The sequence below is a fragment of the Mustela putorius genome, unplaced genomic scaffold, assembly GCF_011764305.1.
Source record: "Mustela putorius furo isolate JIRA1106 unplaced genomic scaffold, ASM1176430v1.1 tig00003853_pilon_pilon_pilon, whole genome shotgun sequence".
NCBI lineage: Eukaryota > Metazoa > Chordata > Mammalia > Carnivora > Mustelidae > Mustela > Mustela putorius.
The window spans coordinates 26,396,104-26,409,087 of record NW_025422005.1 but is presented as its reverse complement, the minus strand read 5'-3'; the positions used below and the strand labels follow the sequence as shown (position 1 = coordinate 26,409,087).

The following is a 12,984-nucleotide window of genomic DNA, read 5'->3' as shown; positions in this document are numbered from 1 at the left end:
ACATTCATTGCTGTGTATAAACCTAGCATATGTGCAGCAAAAGACGGGAAAGTTCACAGCAGCATTATGCCTAATAGCCCAAACCTGGAATTATCACAAATGTACATCAATAATAGATAAATTGTAGCATATTCATAAAATGGAGTATTACACAGCAGTCACAAATCAAAAAACAATTCTGAATGAAAAATACTGAATCTTGGCTTTGAGCAAGTTAATTAATCTATTCATTTACATCTCTGAGATGAAAACTGTACCCCTTGGGGTTGTGCTGAGGATTTAGTGGAATGATGCATGCCAAGTGTTTAGAAAGCCCCTGGCTTAATAAATGTCAGCCATTACTTATTCCTATGTTCCTTAGTAGACTTTCTGGAAATGGGAATTAAAGAATAATGCAGACTATTTATAGTGCTAATGACCCCAACTTTCTGCCCCAAATCCTTTTTTTCTTTTCTTTTCTTTTCTTTTTTTTTTTTTTTAACCTTTTCACCCTTGGGTCTTGGTCTCTTTAAGAAGTCAACCATAACTTGAGGAAAACGGAATCCTGGGAAGATCCACTCAGCTCAGGTCCAGAGCATGACGGGAAAAGAAGGGGCGGAGACCAGGACTGCGCACGCGCGGTTGGCCGAGTGTTGCGTTGCGATGGTTCAGGCGGAAGAATTCCAATAAGAGAAAATAAACCTCGTCCCGGCGCGGGGAGCCTTGGGTCCTAATCCTCTTTACCCACCCGGCGCACACCCGGGAGCAGGGAGGCGACCTCAGGTGAGAATGGCCGGTGGCGGCTGCAGGGGCTGCGCGAGGCGGGGCGGGGCGGGGCGGCGGGCGCGCCACGTGACGAGGCGGGCACCGGGCGGGGGCGGCGCCGGGAGGGCTGCGCGGCTAAGCCGTGCGGATTTCGCCGCAGGGACGTGGTGATAGGGATTTGCGGGTCGCGTTCTCTCCATCGGATACAACGTTGCCCCGTTCCTACTCGGTGACGGGCGCGGGGGTTATTGCTGGGGACGAGACGTTCGCAGCGATACCATACACGCAGGAGGGATGAGCACCCGTAGATTGTTGTAACTGTGGCAAGTGGTCAGAAGTTCTCATCTCTTCTTCCCCACAGGCTTTTCCACCAGTTGCCCAATTCCATGCCTGGCTTGACTATTTGGATAAGGACAACTTTGGGGGAGCTTCCTTTTTGCCTCAGGTTTAGTACGTTTACTCTTAGGGGAAGGGAAATCTGCTGGATAGCGAATAGAGTTTCTTGTTTACAGGGAAGCGATTGAGAAGCAGAGCTCAGAGGGGCTTATTCGTGGGCATGGACCCCAGGGAGACCCCGGAAGGTGCAGGTGGTCCACTTTAAACAAGGGCGTGGCTTTTGTTCACTGGTGGTGGCATCTGGAGCTCTCATTTATCGTTAGGCCGAGAAATGGGGCCCTTATGGAGGCTTCCAGTAAAGGCTGAGTTAGAGGTGGGGGTATGGAGCTTGGTGTGCCCCACTTTGGGAAATTAAAGCTGAGGTGGGCTTCCAAGTACTAATTCTCCGGGAGTCAGGAATTGTACTTCTGAGTTCTTTCCCCTTAGTGCTTGGTAACTTCTTCCCACATCTTGGCCAGCTGGTCTGATTCCCCGTGTAAGTTTCCACATTTGAGAAGCCAAAGTGTTTGTCTTTAAAGTTATTAGAGAGGGGGGGGGGGATCTTTTTCCAGAAGACTTTTCCTATTTATTTATTTTTAGAGAGGGAAAGGGAGGGGGAGGGGCAGAGGAAAAGAGGGAGAGACTCTTGGGCAGGCTCCACACGAAGCTCTGAGCCCTTGGAGTCGGAGTGGGGTTCTATCCCAGGACCCTGAGATCATGACCTGAGCGAAGTCAAGAGTCGGGTGCTTAACTGATCCTCCTGGGTGGCCCCAGAAGACTTTTCTTACGTGAAGATAACTATTAGAAGAGCAGAAGGTAGTAAGAGGGGGAATAGTCATGGTCTCAGAAGAGTTGATTTTCAAAGGCTCTGAAGCCTGTGCTCAATACAGAGCTTTTAATATAGATAAACATGAAGGAGAAAAGAAAAGGAATAAACCTGAGTACCAATCCTTTATGTTGTATTTTAGGAGTCCAGCTATCCTTTATCAAGAAGAAATCTGTTAGTTTTAGACTGGGGAGTTCCTTTACATAAAAAATTAGAATGAAAGAACCTTTGGATGGTGAATGTGGCAAAGCAATGGCACCACAGCAGGGGCTTCTGGACAAAATTAAAGAAGAACCTGACAATGCTCAAGTAAGCATTTTATTTTATTAAAAAAATTTTTTTTTATTCTTTTCTAACTGGTGAACAGATTTTTAGTTAGGCAGTTTCTGGCTTGTATGTTAAAACAACCCCAATTTTTTCCCCATTAGATGAGTAAATCAGTTTTTCTCCTCTTTAAATGAGAAAAGATCTTGGTAACCGTATATTTTTTCTTGTAAAAAGAAAGTAAAATGTATTATCGTTTTTCTATGCTTGGTAACTTTTTTTTTTTTTAATTCTCTTGGATCTGACAGTAGTTTCCTTTCATTCTGTAAGTATTTGTGTTCTATTCTATGCCAGGGGATTGAGGAGTCAGTTTAGTCCCTCCCCTCACTGAGCTTATAGATAGTAGGGAAGATAGATACTACACAAGTAATTGATAAAATAATATATTTATAATTGCAAACTATGAAAAGTGCTATGCAAGAAAAGCCTAAAATGGGGAATCTGATCTAGTTTTGGTTGGGACCAGAGGCTGGGTAGGGAAGGCTTCCCCGAGGGAAGGATCTTTAAGCTGAATTATGAAGAATGAATTGATTGGGCAAAGACATGGAGAGTATTCCAGACAGAGGTATCTGCGTATAGGAAAGTCCTGAGTTGGAAAGGTGGGTGGTTGTTTTGAAGAACTGCAAGACCAGTGAGCCTGGAACAGAAAAGGTATGAAAATAGCAATGATGGTAATGTCGATCATAATAACAACACTAATAGATAGTGTTTATATGTAAACATGTATATATTATATCATAGTAATTTGTGATATTATAAATATTAACTTATTGATATTTATATGTGCTTAGATTATTCCAGGTACCATTCTCACAACCATATCATTATCCCCATTTTACAGATGAGAAAACCAAAGTACAAAGAAGTCAAGCAGTTTACCAGGGATCATAGCTCATAAATGGCAGACTAGATTCAAATCCAGCCTGTTATCCTGCTTCTAGGATGAGGCTCTGTAGGTAGTTTGAGGCCAGATTATGCAGGACTTTGGGACCATGTTATGAATTTTGGTCTTTATGGGAAGACTCAGTGGGAAGAGAGCAATGGGAGGAGATGGCAGGATTTTAAGTGGGAGGGTAAGATAAACGTGTTCAGAAAGATCATCTAGGTACCCTTAGGAACCCTGATTAGAAATACGTGGCGATCACAATAGAGACATGGTTAGTTGTTTTGGCAAAGAATGATTTTTTTTTTCTTGCACAGTTCTTTTTTTTAAAATTAACATATAATGTATTATTTGCTCCAGTGGTACAGTTCTGTGAATCATCAGTCTTCACAATTCACAGCACTTACCATAGCACATACCCTTCCCAATGTCATAACCCAGCCACCCTCAATCCCTCCTCTTTCATACTCCAGCAACCCTCAGTTTGTTTCCTGTGGTTTATCTCCCTCCCGGGTCCCATCTTGTTTCATTTTTTCCCTCCCTATACCCTGCCCTGCATCTCAAATTTGTCATATCAGAGAGATCATATGATAGTTGTCTTTCTCTGATTGACTTATTTCTTTTTTTTTTTTTTTTAAAGATTTTATTTATTTACTTGTCAGACAGACAGAGGGAGAGAGAGCGAGTGAACACAGGCAGACAGAGAGGCAGGCAGAGGCAGAGGGAGAAGCAGGCTCCCTGCCGATCAAGAAGCCCGATGCGGGACTCGATCCCAGAACCCTGGGATCATGACCTGAGCTGAAGGCAGCTGCTCAACCAACTGAGCCACCCAGGCGTCCCTGATTGACTTATTTCACTTAGCATAATACCCTCTAGTTCCATCCAGGTCATTTTTGCACAATTCTTTTGCTTGATACTCTTGAGTTACTGCATAAGCAAACTAATAATACTAAAAATATAAATAATATAATAACAAAATAATAAATAATAATGGTAATATTTTATTTCTCATACCCTCTCAAAGGTAGTATTAGTCCAGGACAGGGATGCCAAATAGGTTTTGTCTCGTTCGTCAACTCTATGTCTTCTAAGAGTGCTGTGCTAAGACGCATCTGAGGTAGGGTCTACAGGATGTGGGGTGGGGGCTGATGGCATCCATGATATTTATTTTGCCCCCACATGGTAAATACTACTTCTTTTTCCAGAAGTAACCATTTGTTTGTCAAGTTTTGTGGATTCTACCTCTGAAGTATTTACTGTCTCTGTCTTTTCATCCCTATTTCATTTTTTCTCATTAGAATTTTTTATAACAATTTCCTACTCATCCTTTTTCCTTCAGTCACAGTCCCCAGCAAAACACAGTGTAATGATGCTACTGTAGCTCTACAGATCTGATGACATCTCTCCCTTTAAAGACCTGGTCTCCTCATGTGTGATAAAGCATGAACTTTTTAGTGTAACATCCAAACTATCCATGTTTTGGTGTTTTTATCTTCAGTGTCATTGGTCATCCTTTCCACCTTTTCAAATCTATTTACCTGCAAACTATCTGCAATTTGCTTGAAGTCATATTCTGTTGAGTTTTGTTTTCTTGCCTTTGCACATGCCATTTCTTCTGCTTGTGCTGTTCTAAACTAGGTAACTTGGTAAAAATTTTTCTCCTCTTTGAGGTACAGTGTAACAGTTGGTCACCTAGGTAGAATTAATCATTCTCTTTTTTTCTATTGTATATTGCTTTCACTTTTGCTGTGGCATCTGCAGATCAAAGAATTTTGTTTTCTTTCTTTTTTTTTTTTTTTAAAGATTTTATTTATTTATTTGACAGACAGACATCACAAATAGGCAGAGAGGCAGGCAGAGAGAGAGAGGAGGAAGCAGGCTCCCTGCTGAGCAGAGAGCCCGATGCAGGGCTTGATCCCAGGACCCTGAGATCATGACCTGAGCCGAAAGCAGAGGCTTTAACCCACTGAGCCACCCAGGCGCCCCTGAATTTTGTTTTCAAACAGAGTCTGGAATCCTCAATTTTTAGTGCAATGACTAGCTGAAGGTACAAGCTCAATAATGGAAATAAAAGAACCTGTGTTTCACAGATGAGGAAACTGGGCCTGAGGGACAAGGGACTTCACCAGAGTCCTATGGCAAAGTTTTTAAAAATTCTAGATCCAAGTTTTTTTTTCATGATGCCTTGTCTCTAATATAGAAGTTTAACAAATACTGTGTTATGAGTTGAATGTTCGTTCTGAATATCAAAATTGTGATAATGAAAATCCCTCTACAGCTTAGATTTTATTTCTTTTAAGGTTTAATTAATTAATTTATTTGAGAGAGAGTGGGTGAGTGAGCTGGGTTGGGGGAAAGAGCTGAGGGAGAGCGACAAGTGGACTCCTTGCTGAGTGCAGAGCCAAGACCCTGAGATCATGACCTGAGCTAAAATCAAGAGTTGGACGCTTAACCACCTGAGCCACCCAAGTGCCCCAACAGCTTACATTTTATTTATTTTATTATTGTTATTATTTTTTTTAGATTTTATCTATTTCTTTGTCCGAGAGAGCACACACAAGTGGGGGAACAGCAGGCAGAGGGAGAAGCAGGCTTCCCATTAAGCAAGGAGCCCAGTGCAGGACTTGATCCCAGGACTCTGGGATCATGACCAGAGCTGAAGGCAGACACTTAGCCAAGGAGCCACCTAGGCATCCCAATGGCTCACATTTTAAATTTAAATAGATAGAGCTAACTCTCTTCTCTTTGGTTTGTATTAATGCTACTCAAGGTGAATAGGCTATAATTTTTTTCATAATTGAGAGGGCAGGCTATGATAGAAAAGCCAATTAAACAAATAGTGTATGATGTTTTCCAAGTTGCATTTGAATTTTGGAAAATGGGAAGCAAGAAGTAAAAACTGTTTAATGAAATGGTGTAAAATGAAGTGATTACCACTAATTTTTATGTCAAAATTTTTGAGCATTACTAGATTAAGCCTTTGTGATAACTTTGTGATACCTTTGTGATACTAACAGATACACAAAATAAACCAAGATAAAGCACTGATGCTCACATAGTCAGAGCCGTAGCAGCTGAGATGGTAGATGCTGAGGGGCTGAGTGTGCTTCTGGGAAAGGAGCTTGGTGGTGCTGCTCTCGCTTCTTGCTTCTTGGGATGCACACTGCCTCTGTAACTGCTTGCTGCAAAACAAAGCTGAAGGCTGTTTTTGCTTTTTGCCCTTTCTCATAAAAGGAGAAATCTTCAGATTTCTTTTGGTTAGCAAAAGCAGGTACTAGTGTCTTTTGTGAAAGTGAAGTGGCACTACATGAACTTTTGACAAGTGGGGAATACCTCTACTAAGAGTCTGTTCTGGATACTCAAGTTACAGTTGAGCTGTCATTTGTTTCTTGAGTTTTTAATTCCTGCTTACTGTAAATTTCATAGCACTTGTTCAACATTGTTGTAAGTAAGTAGTTTACCTATATTAATCCATTTGATGCGCACGGCCCTAGGAGTTAGATAATATTACTCTTCCTGCTTTACCCATGAAGATGCTGAGACATGGAGAGTAACTTGTTAAAGGTCACACAAGTAGTACATAGTTGAACCCAAGCAGTCTGGTTCAAGATCCTAAAACCTTCCCCAGGATACTGCAGGCTAAGTTGTGTTAGTTATTTTGTCTACAGAAGAGCTACAAAGATGAAAGGACAGGACTTCTAATGTCAAGGGAATTGATATTGTTAAGGGGGAGTTGTGGGAATAAGAGGTAATTATTTATTGAGTGCACCTCACCGAAAGCTATGCTAGTCGTGTCTTGTGCCTTCTCATTTAAATTCTATAACCATAGGAGGGATGTTTCTTTATTCCATTTTACAAATGAGGGAACTGAAAAAAATGAGGGAATTGAGGAAAAGAAAGGTTAGTAATTTACCAAATTCAGAGGCAGCAACAGAGTTGGAATAGGAACTGGCTTCAAACTTGTATTCTTTCTGTTGCTTTGTGCCTCCTCTGTACAGATACAGAGTCACAGTATTATGTAAATATTGTAACAGCAAATTGAGTAAGGCGTATTGGGAATCTTATGGGAAGGAGCCCTTGAGTCTGTTGAATCTGAGGAACGGAAGGCTTCAAGGCAACACTTGAATCGTGACAGTTGATGTTTTCAGGGAGAGAAGATAGTATGTGCCAAGTCACAGAGAGGTGAGAGAATGTGGTATGTCTAGTGGTTGAGTATTTCAACAACAAAGAAGAAAAGAAAAGAGAATAGATTTAAGATATTTAGGTAGAGTTGATCAAACTTAAAGATAGCATATGAGGTATGTGGGTCAAGGAGGAGTCCCTAGAATACTTAGAAGTTTCTGTCCTCAGTAAGTTGAATTTTTGGTGATACTGTTTACTGAGTGGCAAGGAATGGGATTTGGGGGGAAATAATAAGTCCAGTTTGGGATCTGTTTAAGAGGCTAGTGGGACATTCAACTGGTAACTTGCACTGGGAGGCATCTGCATACATGGATATGGCATTTAGAGATTTGAAACTTATTTCCCTGTAGGTGTAGTGTTGTCAGATAAAATACAGAATGCCTAGGTAAATTTGACTATCAGGTTACTGTGATTTTTTTTTAAGATTTATTTATTTATTTGAGAGAGAAAGAGAAAAAAATGTGAGCTTGCGGGAGGGGCAGAAGGAGAGGGAGAGAGAGTCCCAAGCGGATTCCACACTGAGCTCAGAGTCCAACATGGGCTTGATCTCACAACCCTAAGATCACAGCCTGAGCAGAAAGCAAGACTCAGGAAGGCCTAACCATTTGCACCACCCAGGCACCCTAACGGTGATTACTATTATTATTTTTTAAGATTTTATTTATTTATTTGACAGATCACAAGTAGGCAGAGAGGCAGGTAGAGAGAGGAGGAAGCAGGCTCCCTGCGGAGCAGAGAGCTCTATGTGGGGCTTAATTCCAGGACACTGGGACCATGACCCGAGCCACAGTGTTTGTTTTTTTAATATAAGTATGTTATATGCAATACTTGGTACATACTTCACTAAAAAAGTATTTGTTGTTTATCTGAAATTCAAATTTGACTAGGCATTTATATTTTTATTTGCTAAATCTGGTAATCCTATATAGGTGATAGTTGAAGTTATTGAATGTGGATGAGATCTTTCAGGGAACAAAAGTTGAGGAGAGAAGAGCTCCAGATAGAAAATTAGAAAATGGATTAATTTAGGACTTCAGAGGGGCTTCATAGTAGTCCCCTCCAATCAGCAGCCTCAGCATTACCTGGAAACTTGTGAAAAATTTATATTTTTGGACCCTGCTGCAGACCTCCTGAGCTAGAAACTCTGGAGTGGAAGCCCAACAGTCTGTTAACTTTTTTTTTGTTTGTTTGTTTTTAAAGATTTTATCTGAGAGAGAGAGAGAGAGCGCGCACTTGAGGGAGAATGAGATCACAAGCAGGAGGGAGGGGTAGAGGGAGAAGCAGACTCCCTGGTGAGCAAGGAGCCATGTGGGCCCAGGACTCTAGGATCATGACCCCAGCTGAAGGCAGATGCTTAACTGACTGAGCCACCCAGGCGCCCAAGAATCTATGTCTTAACAAGACCTTTAGGGGCTTTTGATGCCACTGAATTTGGGAACCATTGACTTTAGGGCTGGATATAAGATCAATGAAGGATAATAAGAAATAGTAATGAATTGAAGTAACAGAACCAGAAGACAATGAAACAGAATCATTGGCAGTGTCAGATATATCTGAGAAGCCATGTAAGATAAAACCTAAAAAAAAAGTTTATTGGGTTAAGCAACTGCAAGGTGATTGCTTAATCTTACAACAGTTTCAGTTGGGGCTGCCTGGCTGGCTCAGTTGGAAGAGCATGCTGCTGTTGGTCTTAGGGTCGTGAGTTTGAGCCCCATGTTGGGAGTGGAGATTACTTAAATATATAAATACAAAACAAAAAACAAAACAAAACACCAGTTTCAGTTGAAACAGTAGCCTGACAGCATTGGGTTCAGGAGGTAATCAAAGTAAGGAAGAAGGGAAATAATTTTTTTAATTTTTCTTTTCTTTTTCTCTGGCTGGTTGGGAGGGCAGAGAAGAGGGCAGTCGTTCCTTAGGAAATAAATTTCTCATAAACTGAGAGAAAAAACTAATATGGAGGTGGTGAGGGGTGGAAGATACATGTCGGTGATACGGAGTGCTGAAAGAGGGGAGAGGCAGAGGGATCCCAAATGCAAGTACTGTGTTTTGTTTTTTGTTTTTTTTTTTTAAGATTTTATTTATTTACTTGACAGACATATCACAAGTAGGCAGAGAGGCAGGCAGAGAGAGGGAGAAGTAGGCTCCTCACTGAGCAGAGAGCCTGGTGCGGGGCTCCATCCCAGGACCCTGGGATCATGGCCTGAGCCGAAGGCAGAGGCTTAACCCACTGAGCAACCCAGGCCCCCTGACAAGTACTGGTTTTAGTCATGGTTAAGAAGATTGCTTTTTCCTGTAACATGGGAGGAGAGTTTGTTGATCAATTTATAGGCATGGTGGAGGGGGGAATCAGGGTGTTAAAGGAGTTCTTAGTTGTTTCTTTTTTTTCTTGGTACAGTTGAAATATCAGGGAGCAGGAAATTTATAGGGTTGATTTATTAGTGGTGAAGGTTTGGAACAGTTACTTTGTAAATCAAAAGGGACATTTAACAGGCATGTTAGAAATATTAGAGGTTGAGTTGATGATAAGGCAAAGTAGTTTTATATTGATTCTTTCTGGTAAATTAAAGGAGGGTGTATCTAGATTACTTTTAACTTCTTTTTGCAAGTGCCAATAAATATTGTTATTTAAGTATAATGTTTAAGAACATCCACTTGGATTCATTCATTCAATATTTATTTAATGCCATAATTATGAAAATAATAAAAGCTAGAATTTTTGTGTGTAAGTTATGCTTACCTTTTGGTATATCTGTAAGGCATAATGCTATAAACTGCATTTGTAGTAAATCATTTATCCCCCCTAATGGCAATATGGATTAGATAATATATTTTATAGATAAGGAAATTGAAACTGGAAGAGATTAAGATCACATCTGTTTCTGCTTGCTGTCAGAACCCATAGCCTTCTTGTTAGGTTATGTTGATTGTGCCAAGGTGGGAAAACAGATATGGTCCCTGTCCTTAATGGGCATGGTCCTTTTGTGTGTATGGAGGAAAGAGAAAGGGTATTAGACATAGTAAATTATCACTCAAATAAATAGGAGATGATGTATTGTGATAGGTGCAATGAGTGAAAGGAAATGGGTGACTATAGCAGGAGAATTTCTTTTTCAGTGGGGTCTGGGGTTTGAATTCATTGTAGTAATTTTTAAAAATTAAATTAAATTTAATTTAATTTTTCAAAAGATTTTATTTGTCAGAGAAAGAGCACAAGCAGGGGGAGTGGTAGGCAGAAGGAGAAGCAGGTTACCTCCTGAGCAAGGAGCCCATTGCGGGACTCCATCCCAGGATCCTGGGATCATGACCTGAGCCAAAGGCAGATGCTTAACCAACTGAGCCACCCAGGCATTCCAATTATAGTAATTTTTAAAAAAATATTTATTTATGAGAGAGAAAGAGAGAAAGAGAGGGAGTACATATGAGAGGTGGGGAGTGAGGAGAGGGGCAGGTGGAAAGGGAGAGTGAGTCCTGAGCAGACTGTCTGCTTAGTGCAAGCCCAATGCAGGACTTGATCTTACGACCCTGAGATCAGGACCTGAGCTGAAATCAAGAGTTGGATACTTAACCAACAGCGCCACCCAGGCGCCCCTATAGTAATTTTTTTTAAAAAAGATTATTTATTTATTTATTTATTTATTTGACACAGAGAGAGAGAGAGAGAGAGAGAGATGACAAGCAGGCAGAGAGGCAGGCACAGAGAGAGGAGGAAGCAGGCTCCCTGCTGAGCAGATACCCCGATGTGGGGCTTGATCCCAGGACCCTAAGATCATGACCTGAGCTGAGGGCAGAGGCTTTAACCCACTGAGCCACCTAGGCGCCCCCCCCCTGCTTTTTTTTTTTTTTAAAGATTTTATTTATTTATTTGACAGAGATCACAAGTAGGCAAAGAGGCAGGCAGAGAGAGAGGAGGAAGCAGGTTCCCTGCTGAGCAGAGAGCCTGATGTGGGGCTCGATCCCAGGACCCTGGGATCATGACCCGAGCCGAAGGCAGAGGCTTTAACCCACTGAGCCACCCAGGTGCCCCTAATTTTTTTTTTTTTTTTATATTGTATTTATACATCTATGAGGGAGATAGCATGGGTTTTGGAACCGAGAGACCTAGATTTGATTCCCTTCTGTGTACTTAATGTGTCTGTGACCTTGGACAAATTGTTGAACCATCTACCTCTAAGCTTCGCTTTCCTCATCTATAAAGAAGATACCATATTATAGTCCCTGCCTGATTGGCAGCAGCTCATTTGGTGCCATAATGTATACTATGGGAAGTGGTAAATTAATGCAGTTGTACTTAGTCTTTGGCATGTATTAGTCCAATGCAATTTCTAAAGTAACTTTGGGAGCTGACCTATCAGTCATTTATTTTGCGAAATATAGAGATATTAAAAATACAACTACTGGGGCGCCTGGATGGCTCAGTGGGTTAAAGCCTCTGCCTTTGGCTCAGGTCATGATCCCAGAGTCCTGGGATTGAGCCCCGCATCAGGCTCTCTGCTCAGCCGGAGCCTGCTTCTCCCCCTCTCTCTGCCTGCCTCTCTGCTTACTTGTGATCTCTGTCTTGTTAAATAAATGAATAAATCTTTAAGAAAAAAATACAACTACTGTTTATATCACCATTGTTTCAGAAAACTATTTCTTTAACTTTTTATTTTGAAATATGTATTTAACACCAAAAAAAAAATTTAGGATGGTTGTGATCTCAGAATAAAGATCAGTATTTTTCAAAATAGATATATGTATTTTAAAAATTTTGTTTTATGACTATATTTTATCTTAAAGCATTTTAAAGAATGTATGATTAGGATAAATCTGATTTAGCCTGTGATGATTTTATGTATAATGAACAGATTGCATTGAAATTCTTGTGTCTTTTCTGCCATTAACAGATATGACAGTTTGTAAGTCTGTTGGCTAAAATTACTAATTGGATCCACTCTCTGAATCATTCAGATTTAATTTTATTTATTGCTCCCTTATAAACACAGTCTAAAAAAAGGGTGGTGTTCAACATTGAAATAGCTGTGTATGCCTCCTGTATATGAGATTACATTTGAAAAATGGTTACAACTGTCATTAAAGATTTTCTAGTTCTGAAAGGTCCTTTTTGTGAGGATTAAATCTAATCTGTAACTTGTAAATTTTGACCTTTGAGATATTTGTGAATGTGATTATGATTAGAATATAGAAGAGTTATGACAGTTTAATTCTTTGCTTGAATTTCTAGTTTATTTAGAGACTGTATTCATTTCTTTCTCTTTTTTTTTTCTTTAAGGAGTATGGACATGCCCCAAAGCCAAAAACTCAAGAAAGTGAACTGAAAATCAGTGCTGTGTTTTCTGTGGGTGATAGTCCTCTTGGTAAGAAATAGAATTGTTTAAGTTAAAATTATGATTAATATTATGATTAATATTGTTATATAATATATATTGTTATGTTCTAACTAGTAGAATTGAAGGAAAATGCCTCCTTTTGTAAGTCCTTTTTTCCTTAAGATAAAGCAGTACTTTTTTTTTTTTTTAAAGATTTTATTTATTTATTCAACAGAGATCACAAGCTACTGGGCAGCTGGTCTTAACATTTTAAAAAGTGGAATAGTGGGGCACCTCGCTGCTCAGTCAGTGGAGTATGTGACCCTTGATCTCAGAGTCATGAG

The 12,984-nt window shown here is 40.3% G+C and overlaps 1 protein-coding gene across 5 annotated transcripts in view; it reads left to right on the top strand.

The window, feature by feature from the left end:
• Nucleotides 1-475: 475 nt before the first annotated feature.
• The window catches only part of ZMYM6 (zinc finger MYM-type containing 6), a 49,831-nt gene continuing 37,322 nt past the window's right edge, over nt 476-12,984 (top strand). Inside the window, exons 1-4 of one of the 5 annotated variants that reach the window (XM_045064169.1) lie at nt 476-762; nt 1,106-1,189; nt 2,088-2,254; nt 12,604-12,688. In XM_045064169.1, coding sequence (XP_044920104.1) covers nt 2,162-2,254; nt 12,604-12,688 — 178 coding nt within the window. In that variant the 5' untranslated portion in view covers nt 476-762; nt 1,106-1,189; nt 2,088-2,161. Of the gene's footprint in view, nt 763-852; nt 1,616-2,087; nt 2,255-12,603; nt 12,689-12,984 lie in introns of those variants that run through there. The other 4 variants (XM_045064167.1, XM_045064170.1, XM_045064166.1 and 1 more) reach the window with 4 other exon arrangements.